The sequence below is a fragment of the Leuresthes tenuis genome, unplaced genomic scaffold, assembly GCF_036924035.1.
Source record: "Leuresthes tenuis unplaced genomic scaffold, fLeuTen1.0.hap1 SCAF_16, whole genome shotgun sequence".
NCBI classification, from domain to species: domain Eukaryota; kingdom Metazoa; phylum Chordata; class Actinopteri; order Atheriniformes; family Atherinopsidae; genus Leuresthes; species Leuresthes tenuis.
Window position 1 is genome coordinate 22600679 of NW_027325370.1, and position 18783 is coordinate 22619461.

At 40.5% G+C, this 18783-nt stretch overlaps 4 protein-coding genes across 5 annotated transcripts; 1 reads left to right on the forward strand and 3 right to left on the reverse strand.

Moving 5' to 3' along the window:
• Window positions 1–48: 48 nt before the first annotated feature.
• On the reverse strand, window positions 49–2174 carry oard1 (O-acyl-ADP-ribose deacylase 1). Its single transcript, XM_072367664.1, has 5 exons — window positions 1886–2174; window positions 1588–1753; window positions 1170–1228; window positions 947–1059; window positions 49–834 (listed from the first exon to the last, which is right to left on the reverse strand). Exons 1-5 carry the CDS (start codon window positions 1928–1930, stop codon window positions 687–689), a joined length of 531 nt encoding a protein of 176 aa, XP_072223765.1. The 5' UTR covers window positions 1931–2174; the 3' UTR covers window positions 49–686.
• Window positions 2175–2836: 662 nt separating this feature from the next.
• Window positions 2837–4520, reverse strand: guca1b (guanylate cyclase activator 1B). Its single transcript, XM_072367663.1, has 4 exons — window positions 4317–4520; window positions 3670–3819; window positions 3411–3525; window positions 2837–3170 (listed from the first exon to the last, which is right to left on the reverse strand). Exons 1-4 carry the CDS (start codon window positions 4518–4520, stop codon window positions 3046–3048), a joined length of 594 nt encoding a protein of 197 aa, XP_072223764.1. The 3' UTR covers window positions 2837–3045.
• A 2921-nt stretch (window positions 4521–7441) lies between these two features.
• Window positions 7442–12559, reverse strand: LOC140272249 (serine/threonine-protein phosphatase 4 regulatory subunit 2-A-like). Of its 2 annotated transcripts, XM_072367636.1 has the most exons (9): window positions 12373–12558; window positions 11574–11655; window positions 11203–11373; window positions 10558–10651; window positions 10423–10460; window positions 10168–10242; window positions 9824–9970; window positions 9304–9581; window positions 7442–8669 (listed from the first exon to the last, which is right to left on the reverse strand). In XM_072367636.1, the coding sequence occupies exons 1-9, from the start codon at window positions 12404–12406 to the stop codon at window positions 8365–8367; spliced, it is 1224 nt and encodes a 407-aa protein (XP_072223737.1). In that variant the 5' UTR covers window positions 12407–12558; the 3' UTR covers window positions 7442–8364. The 2 variants fall into 2 exon arrangements, with proteins under 2 accessions (XP_072223737.1, XP_072223738.1); XM_072367637.1 differs by lacking the exon at window positions 10168–10242 and having other exon boundaries at window positions 12373–12559.
• Window positions 12560–12735: 176 nt separating this feature from the next.
• eif4e3 (eukaryotic translation initiation factor 4E family member 3) lies at window positions 12736–17462 on the forward strand. Its single transcript, XM_072367638.1, has 7 exons — window positions 12736–13080; window positions 13889–13961; window positions 14212–14306; window positions 14400–14460; window positions 15218–15284; window positions 15392–15547; window positions 15653–17462. The coding sequence occupies exons 1-7, from the start codon at window positions 12920–12922 to the stop codon at window positions 15697–15699; spliced, it is 660 nt and encodes a 219-aa protein (XP_072223739.1). The 5' UTR covers window positions 12736–12919; the 3' UTR covers window positions 15700–17462.
• The last annotated feature ends 1321 nt before the right edge of the window (window positions 17463–18783 follow it).

The following is an 18783-nucleotide window of genomic DNA, read 5'->3' on the forward strand; positions in this document are numbered from 1 at the left end:
AAAGTTGGCGTTTTTTTCTTTTTAATTCAATTGAAAAAAAAATTGAAAAAAAGATGGATTGAACAAATCAAAGGGTGACAACATGCCTTTTATTGTCCAGGCCTGAACCCAGCAAAGCATCTCCTGACTGAGGGTGTGTGCATTGGTGCTCCCCATCCAGCTTGGCCAAGCTTGAGGATGTCGGCTTGAGGAAAGGTTTACTAAGCTAGCAAGATGTTTCAAAAGAATACTTGAAACTGCCATTGCTGCCAGAGCTGCTTTAAACGAGTACTAAAGTGTGTGAATAGTGTTTTTGATTCTACCCATGTGAAAAGTTGTGCGTAATCTGTCAATTTCCCATCACTATTGTGTGAAATTAAACCAAAAGGAATGTGTTAAGGCATCCTAATTTAGAGATAAATCCACATGGACACGTTTTGAAAGCGACTTACAACTAACCCAAAGAAATAAAAAAAAAAATCAAATTGCAGATCTGAGCCACGACATCAGTACCAACGGACTTAACTGTACAATTCTGTGTCATTGACTTGCCTTTGATTTGAACAAAAAAGAACATTTTATTTCCATATAATCCAGAACACAACATTTTCACCACTAGAAAAGATGTCCATGTCATATTGTAAGAATTAAAAACAGAAAAGTGCATGAAGTGAACATTAAAAAAAACAAAAACATTTCCATTTCAATCATTTGCGCATGTTTTCCTTCATCACTGTGGTCTCTGCTCTCTGAGGAAGGCTGTAGACCGTGATGGTGATGTTCGTGTGTTGGAAGACCTGCTCCAGTATCTTCGACACTTCCGACCACTCCAGTTGGTCCAGGCCACACCCGATACTGTCGGAGCGAGAGAGACAAACACGCGGCTGAACCACACCCATAACTGAACCTGCACAAGGACTTATATTTTTTTATACACACACATATATACACTGGAGCCGATACAAACCGAGGCATTGATATTCTTGTCACTCCGTTCTTTACACAATGAGACTTCATGTCCTCCAGGCTCTGTCTCAGACTGTCATAGGTGGGTTTGTGACTGGCTTTTTTCTTTGTGATCTGTGATAAAATAATGGGAAACTCACACACTTGCAACACTAAACATAGTCACCCCTTCAATAAACTATCCAGTGTGCTATAACAAAGTTAATTGACCGTGGCATTTTTACCAGATAGTAGACAAAGCGTCCGTGACTTGTCAGTACAGCACATTGTCCTGTCAGCTTCTCTGTTTGGAAATATTTGGTAAAAAAAAAAAAAATTAGAAAAAAAAGCAGAGCAAGACTCGATAAAAACATCAAGCATATTGCTTCACACAAAGTTTTAAAAGTTAAACCTCAGTGTTTTAATGGTAAAAAAAAAAAAAATCAAAAAAAAAAAAACAAGCAAATACAAATACAAATTTTGCTGTTCGAATCCTAACACCAGTAAAAACATTAGCATTTTTCTGTCCTCTACATTATAAAGAATTGTGGTTTCAACACTGATTTTTTTTTTTTTTTTTTTTGACAAAGTGATCACCTGGGATTGAGTACCCTCAAAATTAATTTGACTCCCGTTTAATTTCTCATAAATGACTCAACTCACTCTGTTCCTTTAACTCAGGCACCCCGCCGAACCTCTTCTTGAACACCACTGCTATGCCTGCCCCCATGCGGCAGTCCTCACTTATGCAATGGGCCAAGGCTTCGTCTGCGGGGCAACTGAACAGGTCTCCGGTGACATAGTTCAGCTTCCATCCGTCATCTGAAAGCTGGCCAGCAGGGGGTAGTATTACACCGTGCGACCAAGTAGAACGACAGCACAAGAGGTGAACGTCTACAACGACCGCAACGCGCTTTTAACACTTGTAAAAACTGTGATCAAATGTATTTTCAGGTTTTACCGTCATTATTTCGGCCCGGGATGCTGTCTGAGTTCCGGACGACATTAACAACAGAGAACTAAGGTCTTGTCGACTGACTTGTTGTTGTGCTAAAAACCGTGAGACGCCGTAGAAAGTCTATTTAAGAACCAAAAACCGCGCAAAACTATTGGCATGCACTTTCAGGTGGAAGACTAGGCTTTTTTTTTTTTGCAATGAAGTGGCTCTCATAAATATCAAAATTCTGCCAGCCGGTTGCCTGTTTGATGTTAAATACACAGCTAGTTTCGTCTGTTTGGAGCAGGACAGAAGCTGCCACCTAAACACCGTCCACACTGTCGCGAGAAAGCACGAGATTTTATGCAGGAAGCCTGTCTGCTGAATTTATCTGGGAGGGAAGGTCTTGTTCTGTTTGTTTGTCTTAAAATAAACAGAATATGTTCACACTGAAACCCCTAAATAGAATCCATATCAGTTTAAAAGTCATTCATGATAAGCATACCAATTAGATTTTTTTGTTATACTGAAGTTTTTCACAACCCTGTGATGGACAGGCCCCTTCTTTAAAGGCTGCAGACTCTGCTCCAGTAACCCTGATCGGGATAAAGACAAGATCTAGATAATGGTTGGATTGTTTGTGTCAAATCATGTCAAATTATGAATGTAATACCAGTAGAAATTATTCTTTGAAGAAAGTAAAAAAAAAAGAAAAAGTCAGTCTAAAGATCCCATCATAGTCAACAGATCGTGTCTAATCAACCTAAATGAATGACAACACTTTTTTTTCTGAGGTTCAAGTGTGTTTATTGAATAACGTTTATACTTAATTTATGACACAAACACAAAACAATATAGAATACACACTTTAAAATTACAGCATTTGTAAAACACAACAGAGAAACAAACCTACATCATCACTGGTAGCAGTAAATAAGGTCAAGACTACTGTTGCTCAGTCGCTCCACAGCTGGACTGAAAGTGCAACTTCTCTGTACACCGAGCCCCTTTTGAAGCAAAATAGCATTGTTGTGGATCTAAATCTTGTACAACATCATCCAGCGCAATTCCAGAATTACATTTATATACAAATATGTACAAAATCAAGTCAATCATGTGAGTGGTCACACATTCCGTGTGTGTGTGAGTGTGTGTGTGACAGACTGACAGTCCACGTTCCAGACTTAGAAGTCAGAACTGCGTCTTCGCTCGTTGATCCAGTCTCCGGGGTTGACATCCATCTGCAGCATCTTCATGACCCACTTGTCCCTCCGTGCTCCATCAATGAACTCATCCAGCGAGAGCTCCCCTAAATGACAAAGGACAGTTGATCTGTTTGACCACACCTTCCTCTGTTTTGAGTTTACAGTTTGGATGACCGATGTACTCCTGAAACTGTCTTGCCTTTCATTTTTACTCCAGCAAAAGTCAGCAAACGCACAGTCTCACATTAGCACTTAACATGGCCACACACAGTCACCGACCTTTCAAAAGATCAGAGGATCTACGAAACACTTTGAACTGTCAAAAAACTGTCACAAACTCTCACCGTCTCCATTTTCATCAACCAGCTCAAATATCCGGTCAACCACTTGGTCTGGAGTAAGCAGATTACATTCTTCATCCAGCTCTCCATGGCAGGCTTTCTTCAGTCGATAGATAGACTGTGACAGGAAAGGGTGTTACAATGACTCCTGCGCAAACTACAATTCAATGCAGTCAACTCATTTATCTTGAAATATTACTTTAGACTTTTCCTGTTCAATGATACTGCATGAACGAGTGCCATGAAAATGCTTAAAAATCACCTCCACAATTTCAAGAAGTTCTGTTTTATCGATGCATCCGCTTCCGTCTTTATCATACATTTTGAATGTCCATTTGAGCTTGTGCTCCAACTTGCCCCTGAGAACTAAGTTCAAAGCTGCCACATACTCCAGAAAATCAATGGTGTTGTCCTGCGAGCATAGAAAAAAAGTAAATTCGTTAGAGGTATGAAGGAGTTGAGGGTTTCTTTGATTTAACAAGGCGAGTTTCTATTCTGCAAGATGTGATAAAAAGTAGGTCAACTCCAGAGTAATTAGAGATTATCTTTATTAATCCTTAGACTGCTATCAGAAAATAGTAAGACAAAACTATCATACTTTCCCCATACAATGAAAACCAGCATATTTGTACAGATATTTGAACATTTCAGATGTTCACCTGTTCATTATTGGCTTTTTTGGTCTTACTTGCACTACAAACAACTATCAAAATATCTCCAGATTAATTTTACGACCATCAAATAATGAAATAAACAGCATTAATAGAAATTGTATTTAAGTAACGCATTCAATAAACCATTACTGTGAAGCATAGATGTGCCAGACTTGAGTACAGAGTCAAAAATGAATTGGAGCAAACAACAATGTTCAAAGCTTATAAAAACGAGGCAGGCTGACTTTATACTTACGCCATTCTTGTCAAAGGCTCGAAACATGTTTTCAATGTAATCTGCTGCCTCCTTGTTATCAGTGACGCCGAAAAAACCCTTAAACTCGTGCATGAACAGCGTTCCACTGGGGCATTCCACAACAAATTTTTTGTACCACTCCTGCAGCTCTGCCACATCGATTTCCTTGTCTGGGTCACTTTCTTCGCTCAGGCGCTGACCCATGATGGCAAGGTTTCCTCTAACTCCCCAAACACTGAAATGATTCTTGCATTACATATACCTGTTTGACCTGGTTAACTCTGTTTTATAACCTCCTCCTCTACGATACAAAATCCATAAACGTGAACGCACACTTGCAGAGCCAGTGACGGCAGCTGACTTTGTGCTAATCGGCAAAAATCAAATGAATCAATATGATATGAAAGTCCATACAGGCAGAGGTGTAATTAGGCCCCCTATTGTGGCAAATCCCTTCTGAAAGTGAGCCTAAGACACGGACTGCTATGGATCACATGGTAAGGGATTTAAAATGAAGACTTGTCAAAATCAATTAGTTCACATTACGACACACAAATCATGAGGGGATTTCCTTTGTGCTGCTTGTACTGATGCCTAAGGAGGAAACATAAATGTGTGCTGGACGAGAAGCAGAAACCGCAAAGCTTCCACGATTTTGGAAGCTTCTTTCATGCAGATGTAAATGAATTACTTAGGTGAGATGAGACAAAACATGCTGAGGTAAAGTAAGTAATATGATGGACCAAAGGAAAAGGGCATGTCAGGGTAATTACAAGTTTCTTTGTTTTTTTAAAGAATAATGTACAAAAAGAGGAGAACTGTTCGAATCCGTAGACACAAGTTGAAAGGAATCCTCATTTGTATGAGGATATAATAAACACTATCTCATTATTAACCCTTTACCTTTTGAGGTTAAAAAAAAAAAGTGGTTTTGATACAGTCCACTTCAAGCACATAATTGCTAAAGAGCCAGTGCCACCAATTCTATCACAGGAGATTAATCACAGATGGCCTCGTGAAAAGACGCTTTTAGTTGCAACACAAGAAATGCAGGATCCAGTGTTTCTTTTCATTTTTTCATGCTAGCCATATTTGATACTCCCTGGTAAACAGTGACTAGTGTGCTTCATTATGTAATCTTTCCCAAAATAGTAAGTTCCCAACCGGTCTGACAATTCACTCGGGTCAAGTGTTCGGTTATTTCTGGAAGAACTCACCGCTGTTTACCTACTCGACAGCGTTCTTCTGTGTGATAAACAGGCCGTCACTAATGACTGACAGTCACAGGCTATGTGTCAGGCACTCTGTGGGAGTTATTTGGAAATAATTACATGCTTTTTTTTTTTTGTAGAATGACATCATCATTGTTCATAGGCTTGGTCCGGCCCAAAACCTTCCCGGCCCATGATATGTGCTGACAACGGAGATAGTGATAATCTTAGCTTACAGGTGTCAAGGCCATTGAGGAGTCACAGGATGTTATCCTCTCGCGATTAAAATGATTCACACCGTCTGGTCTTACACAACAGATATTTTCCCTCTCCCCTTCACCTTACGCGTATTTCTCTAGTGCCGCTCGACCATTTGTGTATCTGAAGCTGGCAGTGCTGAGGAATAAAGACCATCACCATCAAAATGGGAAGGGTTATAAGGCAATTTGGAGTCCATCATTCTACAGAGAGAGATTATTCTCAAGTGGGAAACAAGACTGCTGCCAATCTTCCCAAGATTTCATCCTGCATGTGCACCCTTAAGACAGACCATGCAATGCTCCGAGAAATTAAGAAAAATAAAGTGGGGGCACCTTCCAGTCATTAGTCATCAGTGAACTCCTCCGTATACTCAAGTATTCATGAATCAAATATGAGGCTAAAGCTTGGCTGAAACTGAATCATACAACAGGATAATGATCCCCAACACAGAAGCAAATCTCCAACAGAATGTCTGTTAAAGATTATAATCATGGAGTTGCAATGGGTCCAGTAAAAGACCTCAACCTGACTGGAATGGGGTTAAAGGTTCTTAAAGGATCTGTGCATAAACAAAGGCCCTCAAAACCTAAAAAAATCCTCCACAATGATGTCAGAGGTTTCTAACATCATACAGAAAACAATTACTTTGAGTTACTGCTGCTAATCGTGATTAGAATTGCAGGATGTACCGTATTTTTCGGGCTATAAAGCGCACCGGGTTATAAGCCACAATATCAATGATTGACTGCTAACGGGTCTATTTTCATACATAAAGCGCACCGGGTTATAAGGTGCATTCAATGAAACAAAACTCAGATGAGTCAAACTTTATTCAACTCACTTGTTGTACTGCGTGACTGATAGCATTGAGTTTGAAATCCGCTTTGTAAGCATGTCTCTTCGCAGGAGCCGTTTTTTGGGGCAGCGGGTATAGAAAATGAATGAATTAATGCACACACCTTAATGTTGAAGCACAGATCGTATTACTCCGCGAGGCTCGTGATTGCGGTGGCCGTAATGCTCAATCCATCAAGCAGTGCAGCTTTGTAGCTTACCAAGGCCGTGCTAAAACATTTTGACAGATTTTTGAGCGCCGTGTACCACATAAAACCGGTTCTAGGTCAGAAAGCACAACCAGAATTAGTTCATACATTAGGCGCACCGCATTTTAAGGCCCACTGTCGATTTTTGAGAAAATTAAAAGATTTTAAGTGCGCCTTATTGTCCGAAAAATACGGTACTTAGTTTTAGCATGTGTTTAAAAACCTGCTTAAGATCAGTTATATAAAACCTTCCAACTGAAAAAGCTTTCTTTTTCACATGAACATAGGTAGGGATGCTTAGAATGTGGAATTTCAAACCTAATACACGAAATGGCCCAGAACTTATTTTGGAAACATTGTGTTTTTAGCATGCAGTCAGCATACATGGGCAGCTTTCATCTAAAGGTGTAGCCTAAGGTAGAGATCTGGTCAGAAGTTTTAGAGATGCATAGAATTATAATTGATGTGGGTTTGGAGTAATCCATTCGGCTCTTGCTGGGACAACGGACAGCCAATGCATGCAACAGCTACATTTCTGGGCTGACAGCGCAGTCAGACAACGTTTCTATCCCCAGTCACATAATACATAAGAATAACTCACATAAATCACTTCATATTTTAGCATTTATTGCTTTCCATGAATTCTATCTTACAAGCTCAAACCTTCAACTTCCAGCAAACAGTTTTACGAAGGCAGTGGACATGTATTACAAGTCTACAAAAACTGGTTTACAGATATGTACTGTAAAAATCCTAATTATCAAAAGGGACAGTTGTACAATTAAGGTATGACAAACAGAGAGTGTAAGTACCTTGTGTTTTGTTGGAACTTTGATGCAGAAATGGCTAACCTTACACCAAACCAGAGTTCTGTCTAACCAAAGGGGTCACTACCAGCACAAATGTGTAATATTGACCTCATACAGTGACAAAAGCAAAGAATACAACATTTCCCACAACTTTGAGGAGGGGGGCCTGGGTCAATGCTAACATATATGCGAGATAACAAGAAATATATTTTGTGGTATGTGCTTCATAGAAAACGCAGACATCTGTGAATTTTTGCTTCACATTCCTCATGACAGGCGTCCCCCGTGCACGTAGAGACACATTCACCCGAAAGATAGCTGAAACTACTGTGCTTAGGCTAAAACACAACTCGGTCAAATGGATCTCTTTGGAATAAATGCCAAATGACTAATGAAATTACTGGATACATTACCAAGGTTGAGTTATAATGTTCAAATATATATATAAAAAAAAAAAAAAAAAGATTAGAAAACTTTTTTTTAGTCAGCAGTGAAAAAGGTAGTCTCCATGATCTCATTTAAATGATCTCCTTCCAGTTTAAAGACCAGGCGACGCGTGGCCACGACAAGCTGAAGTCGAAGAGGACAAAAAGTTACCTCGGTGAGGACTCTCGAGGTCGACGTCGCTATTGGTCCTAACGGTCCACAGTGCTACAGATATACCCTTAATGTGGTATCATACAGTGTAAAAAAAAAAAGTCCAGTTGGCATGCTGGCCTTCGAGTTAGTCGTGTTCCCCGGGTTCTATTGCGGTCTCTGGATTGTTTGAAATGTCAGCACCACCCTCTGTTGACAACTCAGGTGAATTGCTGGAAGAAGAAACCTGCTTGTCACTGGTTAAGCTCTCCCCATCACTGCTGCTGCTGCTGCTGCTGCTGCTGCTTTCCCCACTGTCCTGCTCAAAGCTCGTATTCGTCTCCGTTGGAGCCGGTTCCTCAGATCGGTCCACAGCGCCGTCGCTCTGAACGCTGCGGGGCTCAGATGAGTCTCCTTCCCTCTCAGAGGGTTCCGTTTGTGTGCTGCCGGGCTCTAGGGAGAGACGTGCACAGCATTTTACTATTTGCAAATGGTCAGTGTTAAATAATCACTTCTAGTGATTCAATCCTATCCTTCAAGACCTCCGAGGCTGCATTTGTCACTTAAAACACTGACAGGTGTTGCAAAAACGTAGGAAAATTTTTTCGTTTGTATTTTTCAGTTTTGTGTTCGGAGTGCATCTATCAGGGCAAACACCTCAAACTCAGAAGTGCCTTAAAGGTAATTTAAGAAAGCAAAGGAGGAGAACGCCCGGCTTCTTCCCCGCCTCTTCACAGCTGGACAATCATAGTGTTAAAGAGGGTGTTGATGTGCTTCCCCAAGCCCATCCAACCATATCACCAACCGCTTGGAACCTGTGCAAAGTCAGCTTTGACATCGACTGGAATCAGTTTTTCATAGCTCAAATTCACTTTGAAATATAGACATGTAACAATGCGGTTACAGACAAACACTAGAACATCTAGAACACCAGCTTTAGTTTCTGTCCAACCCCCTCTGTATGTTCATCTTGGAAACATTGCTCTTAAACTACAATCCTCGAATTTGCTCTGAATACACCGCATGATCCGACTGTACAGTGCGAGTAGGCACCCAGGTGCCTAAATTAGGATGAATTCACACTTACGATGCTTATCTGAAATATTCGGTGAGTCACAAGATGTTCCACCTTCGTCCTCTTGACCACTCGAGTCTTCTAAAGACTCTGGTTTAACGGACGCCCTCTCTGGTCCTTCGTGACCCGATGGCTCCTTTTCTTCCCTCGCCGTTTCATCCTCTTCCTTTTCGTCAAACTTCAGCCTCTTGACGTCCTGTTTGTCTCCATCCGATTCCCCCTCCTCCTCTGGGAGTTTCTTCTTTATTCCGCTTTTTGGTGACATCTCATCCGCTGACGGTGCAGTTTCACTGTCACAAACACATTCAAACTAATAATTAGATTCAAATGCTATATTAAATACTATATACTATGTTTTCAATGGTATATTGTCACATTCCATGATTAAAGTAATGTGTTGCTCATGTTTTTCTTTTGAATGTCAAATATTACTAAGATCTTATTATGGAGGAGAGGTCTTGGCTTGACGGAAACGATTACCTATTATGATACTGATAATAACTCACTGAGTTCACCGCACACTCACACTTACCTCACAGGGCGCTCCTCCAACTCAGTGGTCGGCTCTGGCTCTTTACTGACTGGACAGTCGGGGAGCCCATTGGTGGAAAGCGAAGTGGACAAGGACAGCTTTGGTCTGTGGAGCGTCTTCGGCGTGCCCGGTCCATTGACATTTCGACTGCAGAAGAAGACAACGGTCGTTTCTAACACGCGTAACGTCCACAGCTGAATCACAAAGCTTATCAGCAGAATGAAACTGACCCCAAACTGAGAGGCAAGAAAGATCTATCCTGACTACCCCCTGATTATCTTTCACTTATGTGTGGCAATGTCAGGTTTATCAAAGTCAATCACTGACAAGTGCAATCCTCCCACCTGTCTGAATATAGAGAGGAGTTACCAGGAAACATCACTCCATTCATTCTGTTTACACTGGATGCCCCATTTTTCCTTTGAAAGAAGTAAAAAGGCACAAAAACAACTGTCTGTTAATTTTACCTTTAATTTTCAAGTGTAAAGGACTCAGAATAAAAACTCAAGGGACCTCACAATAAGCATCAGAAGCAGCTTAACAAAAACACTGCAGCTAGAAGAGAAAGGGGGCATAAAGTTACCAACTAATGTACTTACTCCGATGACGGGTACACACAGCTCACCACCATTACATTCTGCAATGAACAAACAGTGACAACATTTTCAGACTGATTTAAAGCCTCGGACGTAAAACATCGTATATTGCTAAAGTTTACATGTAAGTTTGCTCACCTTCTCCAAACCTCTGAGAAACTTGTCTGTACCTGTATAATTTCGCTTGGGATCCATGAGGAGTTCACATAGGCGCTGGATGGTGAATGGAATTCTGAAACAGGTATCAAACATATGTTCGGGATTTTAAATGCTTCCGGCATAAGCATGACGCTGCCTTTGAGAACGTGGCAAAGCAAACAAGAGCTGACTGATGACAACTGGGGGGAAAAGAATTAATAAACAAATGTTGGAACAGTTTGGACAGACATGGCCAGTAATGGCCAGCAAACACCTGAGTATTTGATAAATTGGCAATTTATTTATTTATGTATGTATATGTATACTTACATATATATGGCTATTTGAAAAATTGATCAGGCTTGTTTAGAAACAAAACCCTCCCATAAAACACATCCACAATATTATGTGCTTCAACTTAGTTACAAGGATCAGATCCAGCAGCTGTTGTCTCTGTTTTGAAGCTCAGTTATGAATGATTTCACAAATACTCGGACAACTGATGTGAGGGAAAATGACAAATCTCGCAGACACAATGAGTCAGAATTACACATGAATTATGCATAAATTTGCATGTTATTTAGCAGGTTTGCTATTGAGACTTTTGAGCAATTTGCAAAGCCATTTAGTTTACACTCAACTCACCCATTATAACCATCCACTATCTTTAAGATCCTTTTCTTAATTTCTTCAAAGGGAACATATTCCACGTTCGGATTATGCAGTTCTCTCTGTTCCGGCATCGAATCATGGAAATCATCCATGACTTTTTCTAACTTAAACATAAAATATGTTTTGAACTGCGACCACGGAATCCTGAAAGACATAAAAAAGTATAAGTCCGCTAATTACAAGCACAGAATTAAAAAAAAAATATATCTTTTTTTTTGTTGATTTGTTTTTAACAATAAAAACAGATGCCAGGAAAACGTATTTAATCATTTATGCGAGGCAAAAATTTCTAAGAGTTTAATGTCTGAGGTTTATGCGTCAGCTGTCAGCAAGTTGCAACTCACATTGGCTGCCCTGTCTTAGCGACATGACACAAGAAGTGCTCCAGGACAGGACAGATGTCTTTCTTCCCCTTCTTTTCAAAGTCTGTTGGGGAACACAAGAGGGAGTTCATTGTTAATAACACTAATCCAACTGGCAGACAAATCTGTTGCCAGCCGGAAGATCCAACTGTTTGGTGTGCACCTGCATTAAGCCTGATCTACAGGTTACATTTCGCTAAATCAATTCTAACGATTTTAGTTGCCGATGAATGAAAATCAATTAAACCCCTTTTGGTTTCAAACAGCCTCAAACACATGGAGCAAATTATGTCATTAACGTAACGAATGTGTGCTTTTTAACAGTTGAGTCAAGGGAAAAAAAATATTTAATCAAGGCAGACAACAAACCAAATGTTATGCCACTAAACTACGAAACACAACTTTTAGTTATCTACGCGCGAAGTTCGTGAAAGTTAAAAAGTTAGCAGTGAATTGTTAGCGGTATGTCGTGACGTTACCAAGCTAGCTGTTTACATAATCGTTAAATGTCAGTCAGGGTAGAAACTGGTGAAAAGTGTGGAATGCAACGGACTGCTTTCTTGCTAAATGTAACGTCAGAGTAGTCAGGCCAAGCAGAGACTTGAAAGAGGTATCCCAGCGCCTCTTCTAAATTCAAGTTGTTGGTAAGCTACATTTCGGACGGTAACGTGCGTAACGTAGTTAGCAAATAGTACAGATTTTGCCGATAGAATCAAATCATGTGCATTATCGTTTAAATCGCTAAACATGCAGCGTTTATTGGAATAAATGTAAACATTGCCTTGAAACGCTTCCAATATTGCGTCGATATCCATGGCTGTGTCCAGTCACAGGCAGGAAATACTTGCTTGTTAGCAGTCCAGTTAGCAAGTAGCAACATGGGTAGCAACCCAACAAAGCTGGTGGCAGTGTAGACTGCGCATGCCCAGAGATGCGTATTCACCTGCGGAAGAGACGAAGATTAAACAATACCCTCGAAGATAAATAATAAATCGGCACAATTTAAATATTACTTAAACACACAACGCTTGAGATTGTATTTTTTTTTATTTTAGGTGCCAGCTTTGGTGTCAGCAACTTCTCCCATCTTTCTGGTGAGCTTGTGGATGTCGCAGGCAATCAGCGAACGTCATCGTGTTTTTTTTTTTCTATTTGTGGCGGCGTACACCGGCGAAGCGACCAATGAGTCAGCAGCTGAATGATTTTATCTAACAAACCTACATATATATATATATAGAACCACGACAGCTACGGGGAAAACGTTTGCGCAACGGGGCTGCTATTTAAAGTTGAATAAAGTTGTTCGGCTTTCAGAGCTAACGACAACAATGGCACTGCCCGTAGCCACAATACAACTGAGCTCACCATCCAGCCCGAGTCTGCTGGAGCACAACATTCACTCCAGCGACAGAGATGTGGGAAGGATTTCACTTAAAAGTGAATATGACACCCTGCCCTTACATTCTCCCTGGACTTTCTGGCTTGATAGGTAAGAAAGCGTTTTGTTTTGGGGTTGTTTTTCCTCTTGTTTTCTTAGTCAGCTGTTGCCGGTGTCAAGTGGGTGAACTCTGAAGCTGAACCGTTTTAAGAGAACAAAGGAGAAGGTTGACGAATTTATCAGGCCTGTGATAAGACCGTAAGTGGAGCCCAAATACCATTGTGGTTTTTTTTTCATAGCGATATTGGGACTTGGTGCTTTAAATTAAATTTAAGTTATTAAAAGCTAACTTTTAATAACGCATAAGCGATATTTATTCTAACTCGTTTTCACTGTGACTTACGTAAGCGCCCTCCTTTAGGAAGGAACCTAAAATAAGCAGCAGAGTGTCAGTGATGGATTTCGAAAGCATGTCAGTGTGAGATTTTGTGAGCGTTGTTGCAATTGTTCGAAACTAACCGAGTCAATGCTGTCATGTCTGCTCATGTTGAGTGGATTCATTTTAAGATTAAAACTCATTTGGGCCCACTTGATGTGAATATTAGATTTCTACATGGAACATTTAGACTCTTCAGGAATTATGTTAAGTAGACATGGCTGATCACAAGCTACAGTGAGTTACACAAGCCCCAGCATAGAGGGGGTGTACAAATCAGATGTTCAAATGAGGTCAGTGTTGTTTACTGTTTACTGACCTATTTGTCATCTGATTCCCCCCCACCACTACTGCCACCACCCTGACCTGTCTGCTCAGAGGGCTCTGACATGTCTCTTGGATGTAGCACTAGCAGCGAAACTTTTGCTTTATTAAAAGCTTATGAAACAGCTGTCATAACACTTGTTTTTCTTCTTTGGTTAGATCTCTACCGGGTACAACGGCAGCCGAATGCGAGTCAAATCTGAAGAAAATCTACACCGTGGAGACTGTCCAGGTAAGATGCTTTCAAGGTCGTGAAAGAAAAAAAGTCACGTCAACTTGTTTTATTATTATTAAGCCAAGTCACATGCATTTTATTATTCCTTGGGGGTAATAAACGGGATCATGTCTTATTATAAGCAACAAGGAAAACGTTGTAGGGCTGTGATGTCATCACAGCAGGAAATGTGAATTATTGATAGGGACAACTGTTTTCCAGTAAAAGAAATGACCCGTTTCCTCTGTTGAATTTTACGCTGGTGTAGAACTTCTGGAGAGTTTACAACAACATACCTGGTGTCTCCAGCCTGCCTCTGAGATGTAGCTATCACCTGATGAGAGGAGAAAGGAAGCCTCTCTGGTAAGTTGAACCTGCGCTCTGACCTACATTTCCACATTACTCAGGGACACTGCACGTATGGTTTCATAATGCTCCCTGCTGGTCTGCATACAGGGAAGAAGAAAGCAACGCTAAAGGTGGTGTTTGGAAAATGAAAGTACCCAAAGAGTGCACAGTAAGTAGTTTGACACGTTGAAGTATTCCTATGCATTTACAACCCCCAATTTTAAAAAGGCGACGTTTTGGACAGCATAGAAAATGTCAATAAAAACGGAATGCAGGAACACTTCCAGGATCCTTTATCTGTGCACACAGTTAACTGTGCCTTCCAGATTAAAGCTCTCTGCAAAGTTAGTGCCAATGGGATGGGCAGCTTGTTCATCTGGAAAGGCTCCATCAATGCTGAAAGGTGTATGTACAGATTTTAGAGCAACATGTGCTCCCATCCATGCGAGGGCCTCGCGTGTTTCATCAAGACAACGCTAAACCACATGCTGCTTCTATTAGGACAGCGTGGCTTCGTAGTGCCGGGCCTTTTTTTTTTTTTTTTTTTTTTTTACCAGTTGAAAACATCGTGAAACGCAAAGTACGACAAAGACAACCCAGGACAGCCAGAATCCTGTATCAGACAGGAAGGGAACACTGGCAGCTTGTCTCCTCAGTTCCCAGATAAATACGGGCTGTAGTTAAAAGAAGAGTGTATTTTACACAGCGATAAACGTGTTGTTGTTCCCATTTTCTTTTTTTGAGATGCGTCGCTGCCAACAAATTCAAGGTCGGCTATTATTATTCGTGAAATGGTAATGCGTCTCACTTTAAACATTGGATATTTTTTCTATGTCCTATAAAAAGTGAAATATTGCTAAATGAGATTTACAAACTCTTCTTTCTTCTACTTTCACTGTTGAACTCATTTGTCTTCATGTTTACAGTCCTCCGTGTGGAAGGAGCTGCTGTTGGCTACTATCGGAGAACAGTTCAGTGATTATTGTGCCTCTGGTAAGTGTTTTTTATTTATTTTATTTTTTTCCAACAGGTAAAATGTATTGGCTTTAGTTCCTGAGCGTGATGTGAAATTGCTGCTGTGGATCTTTCTTTGCTTGCAGGGGATGAAGTGGTCGGTGTCAGCGTCAGCGTAAGAGACCGAGAAGATATCGTTCAGGTTTGGAACGGAAATGCTTCCTGTGCCAACGAGTCAAACGTCATGGGGAAAATCTACGAGCTCCTGCCGCAGATATCTTTCAAAGCTGTGTTTTACAAGCGTGAGTATCCTCTTCTCGTCGGCCGTTTGAAAAGGAACGGCAATAAGATAAAATGTGAGCCATTTGCTTATTTTTCTCACTTCTTTTTTTTCTTCCTTTTTTCAGCTCACGAGGAGCATCATGCGTTTGAAAGAGGTCGATCGAGACATTAGCACATTTGGCACGTCAGGCCCTTTGAGGTGTACTTTCTTTTTCTTCATGGTGTTTTCAGGCAAATTGCAAAGCATTCGGGTTGTTAGTTCTAATTACCGCCGCACAGCCCAATTACTACGAATAAATCAGTGAAACGTCACTGTTCTGAACACTGCTGACAGTCGTGAAACAAAATCCAGTCGTGTCATTCAAAAGCCCAAAAAGTTTTCCTTTTATATCATCTACGACATTGTTTGTATGTTTTTATACCGAACCGTTTTCTAAAAGCAAAACAAGAGATTGCTGGGCTTTCGTTCTGTTTCAGACCCACTCTAACACGGTCTGAACGGTGTCCTCTGCACAGATCTCTGAATTGAATCTTATTATTGCGTTAGAGAAAGTTGAGCCCCACAAAGCAACCCTTTACCCACAACGTGTTAGATGGATTTTCTATTCAGTTATTTTCTCGTTATTCTTTTATAAATTACAAGCCAGAACACTGTTGCCTGTATTGAGCAGCATCACTCTACAGTATGCTGTGTTGCTAATGTATGAGCAAAACGTTGCACATTGTGTTTTATTTTCTTGTGTGGGACGTGAGCGTCAGGATGAGAGGACTGCGTTCCCGTTACAATGAAATGACCTCAGCGCACAGGTTACCTTGAGTAGATTCTGAGTATATGCAATCATTTCTGTTCAGTAGAACTTCTTGTGGCAGATTTGCTGTGTTGTGGTTGACGTTTTGTTTTAGCCTCTGCCCTAAATCATGCACTTTGTTTCTTACTGTGTCCGTAAGCTGCCCCCATAGATCCGCCTGGATCGTACGGAGTTCTGATACCTGAGACCAAACGCACTTTGGTTTTGTGCCACTTTGTAAATCTGTTTGTCTTTTTGTTCATTTTGAAAAGGCGTTCAGGGTTTTTTTTTTTCTGCTTTTGGCGTTAGCTGAAACGACCAAAGTGTTTCCCTGTTTTTAATTTGACCTGTGTTCAAATTAAATTTGCACAACTTTTTAAATTAAAAAAAAAAAAAAAAAAAAAAATTTTGATAGAAAATAAATTGGGGCCCCAAGAACAATAACCAATGAACAGATGACATGCAGAACCCTGTCACAGGGTGCAGTTACGGCCTGAATCACAGACCAAAACTGCATGAAACAAAATTGGGTTCATCAGAGATGGTTTATTGCTACTACAACAAATAATTTAAGGAATTCTCTCATACTCATCTCTTTGATTTTCCTAATCACCTTATGTTCATATTTATGTCGTTTGTTTGACTCTTTTTTTTTTCTTAATTTTCTAATTGAAAAGCAGTACTGTAATGCTACCACATTTGAGGTCATTTCTACAGAACTTTGAGGTATTCGTTGAAACTTTCTGAGAGCTGCCTTCATTTATTCGTCAAAACGAATGTTGGGCTTATTTGTCACGCTGACGGCTCAGCCTGTATTCTAGTCTAAAGTCAACAGTGACGGAGGGAATTCTATTTCAAACCACACTTTGCCAAACTTGCTTTAGTTTCCTGTGTAGTTCAGCTGCTCATATGATGATAAAGCACATGCTCTAGTCTGAGAATAGCAATACTTGCACTTATAAGATAATAGCTCACTTTAAATCCAAGATTTGTAACTGATTGTTTCTCTTGAATGGTGCCTTGTGTTTATCAGTGGTTTACAATGTTAAAAGTCCTGTGCTCAGCATGTTGAAACTGTGTACATTAGTTTCTCTTTTAGTTTTATATGTGTTGAAATGAATTGACAATAAAGATTCCTTAACTTTCATATTTTTTTCAGTTTGAATTATTTGCATGGTAATTAAATCTGTGTAGAAAGGCAAATTGGACTTGAAATGTTACTTTTTTTTGTTATTGTTGTAGAAAAGATGGTCAGGTCACCATCAAGGTGTTCATTTTCACTCCAAGTAGATTCTTGTGTGAATGAAGTCCTACACATTAAACTGCCATCACCTTATGACCACCAGCCTAATATAGAGTAGGTCCTACTCATGCTGCTGGGTTCTGACCCGATAACGGTGTGGATCTGGAGTGTTTGCTACCAGGAGATTTGCAACGGATGTTTTGGGCTGTTGGAAAAGGTCTCTGTGGATTTGGCTCGCTTCCCACAGATGCCATCAGATTGATATCTGGGAAGTTTCAAGACCAGGGAGAACACCTCTGATTCTGTTCAGATTGATATCTGGGGAGTTTTGAGACCCGGGGGAACACCTCTGATTCTTTTTTTCGGATCACTTCTTAAGCATTTTTTTTGCAGAACCCAGCGCTGTCCTGCCTGGAAGGATGCTACCGAGTGCTGTGGCCATATGGGGGTTGCGATTGGTCTGCAAAATGTTTAGGTAGGCTTCAAGTTTCAATGTGAAGTCCAGCGGAGCAGTGGATTGTATTAGTAACACAGTCTACGTCTGTATATTCAGTTTAGTTTACAATGTAAATAACTGTCTTAATATCTAAGGACAATCTTTGCACCCTGCTGCAAATCATGTTTTTTATTTTGCTGCCATTTCGTAGCCCGATAGAAAATGTCTCCCTCTTGTGGTCTGACCAGTGTGGGCAAAAAATATTTTATATTAATTAATTTGGAATGATACTTGGGTCTCATCTCCCAAGACCGGCCATTATATTTAGATTTAATATTCACTGAAGATTACAGTGACCACTAACATTTGTGGTATCACTGCTCGTGTGATCTGATCAACCACTAGGCCCGTAATACTACCCCCTTTCACAATGCTGAACACGGTTCTTTTATAGATCCGCATTTGAACGGTATGAACTACGAAGTGAGAGGGATCCCCCCCCCCCCAGTACTTGAAGTCTTTCATCAGTAAAGAAACTGAGAGTCTGTCCGGTTGGACGGAGCAGAAACTCCAGCTCAATTGTGAGACATGTTGACATAAGCGTATATGAAAGGCTGTAGTTCTAATTTTCGAAATGTCGTGGTCATATTACTTTAAGACTTTTGACCTGAGATACAAAACACGAAAGTGAAATGAAGAACACGCGAACAGTATCCGACTAAGGATGAAAGGGAAAACGACTGGCACGCAGTATTATGTTGTGTTTTGGAAGGCACCGTTTTTAAGACT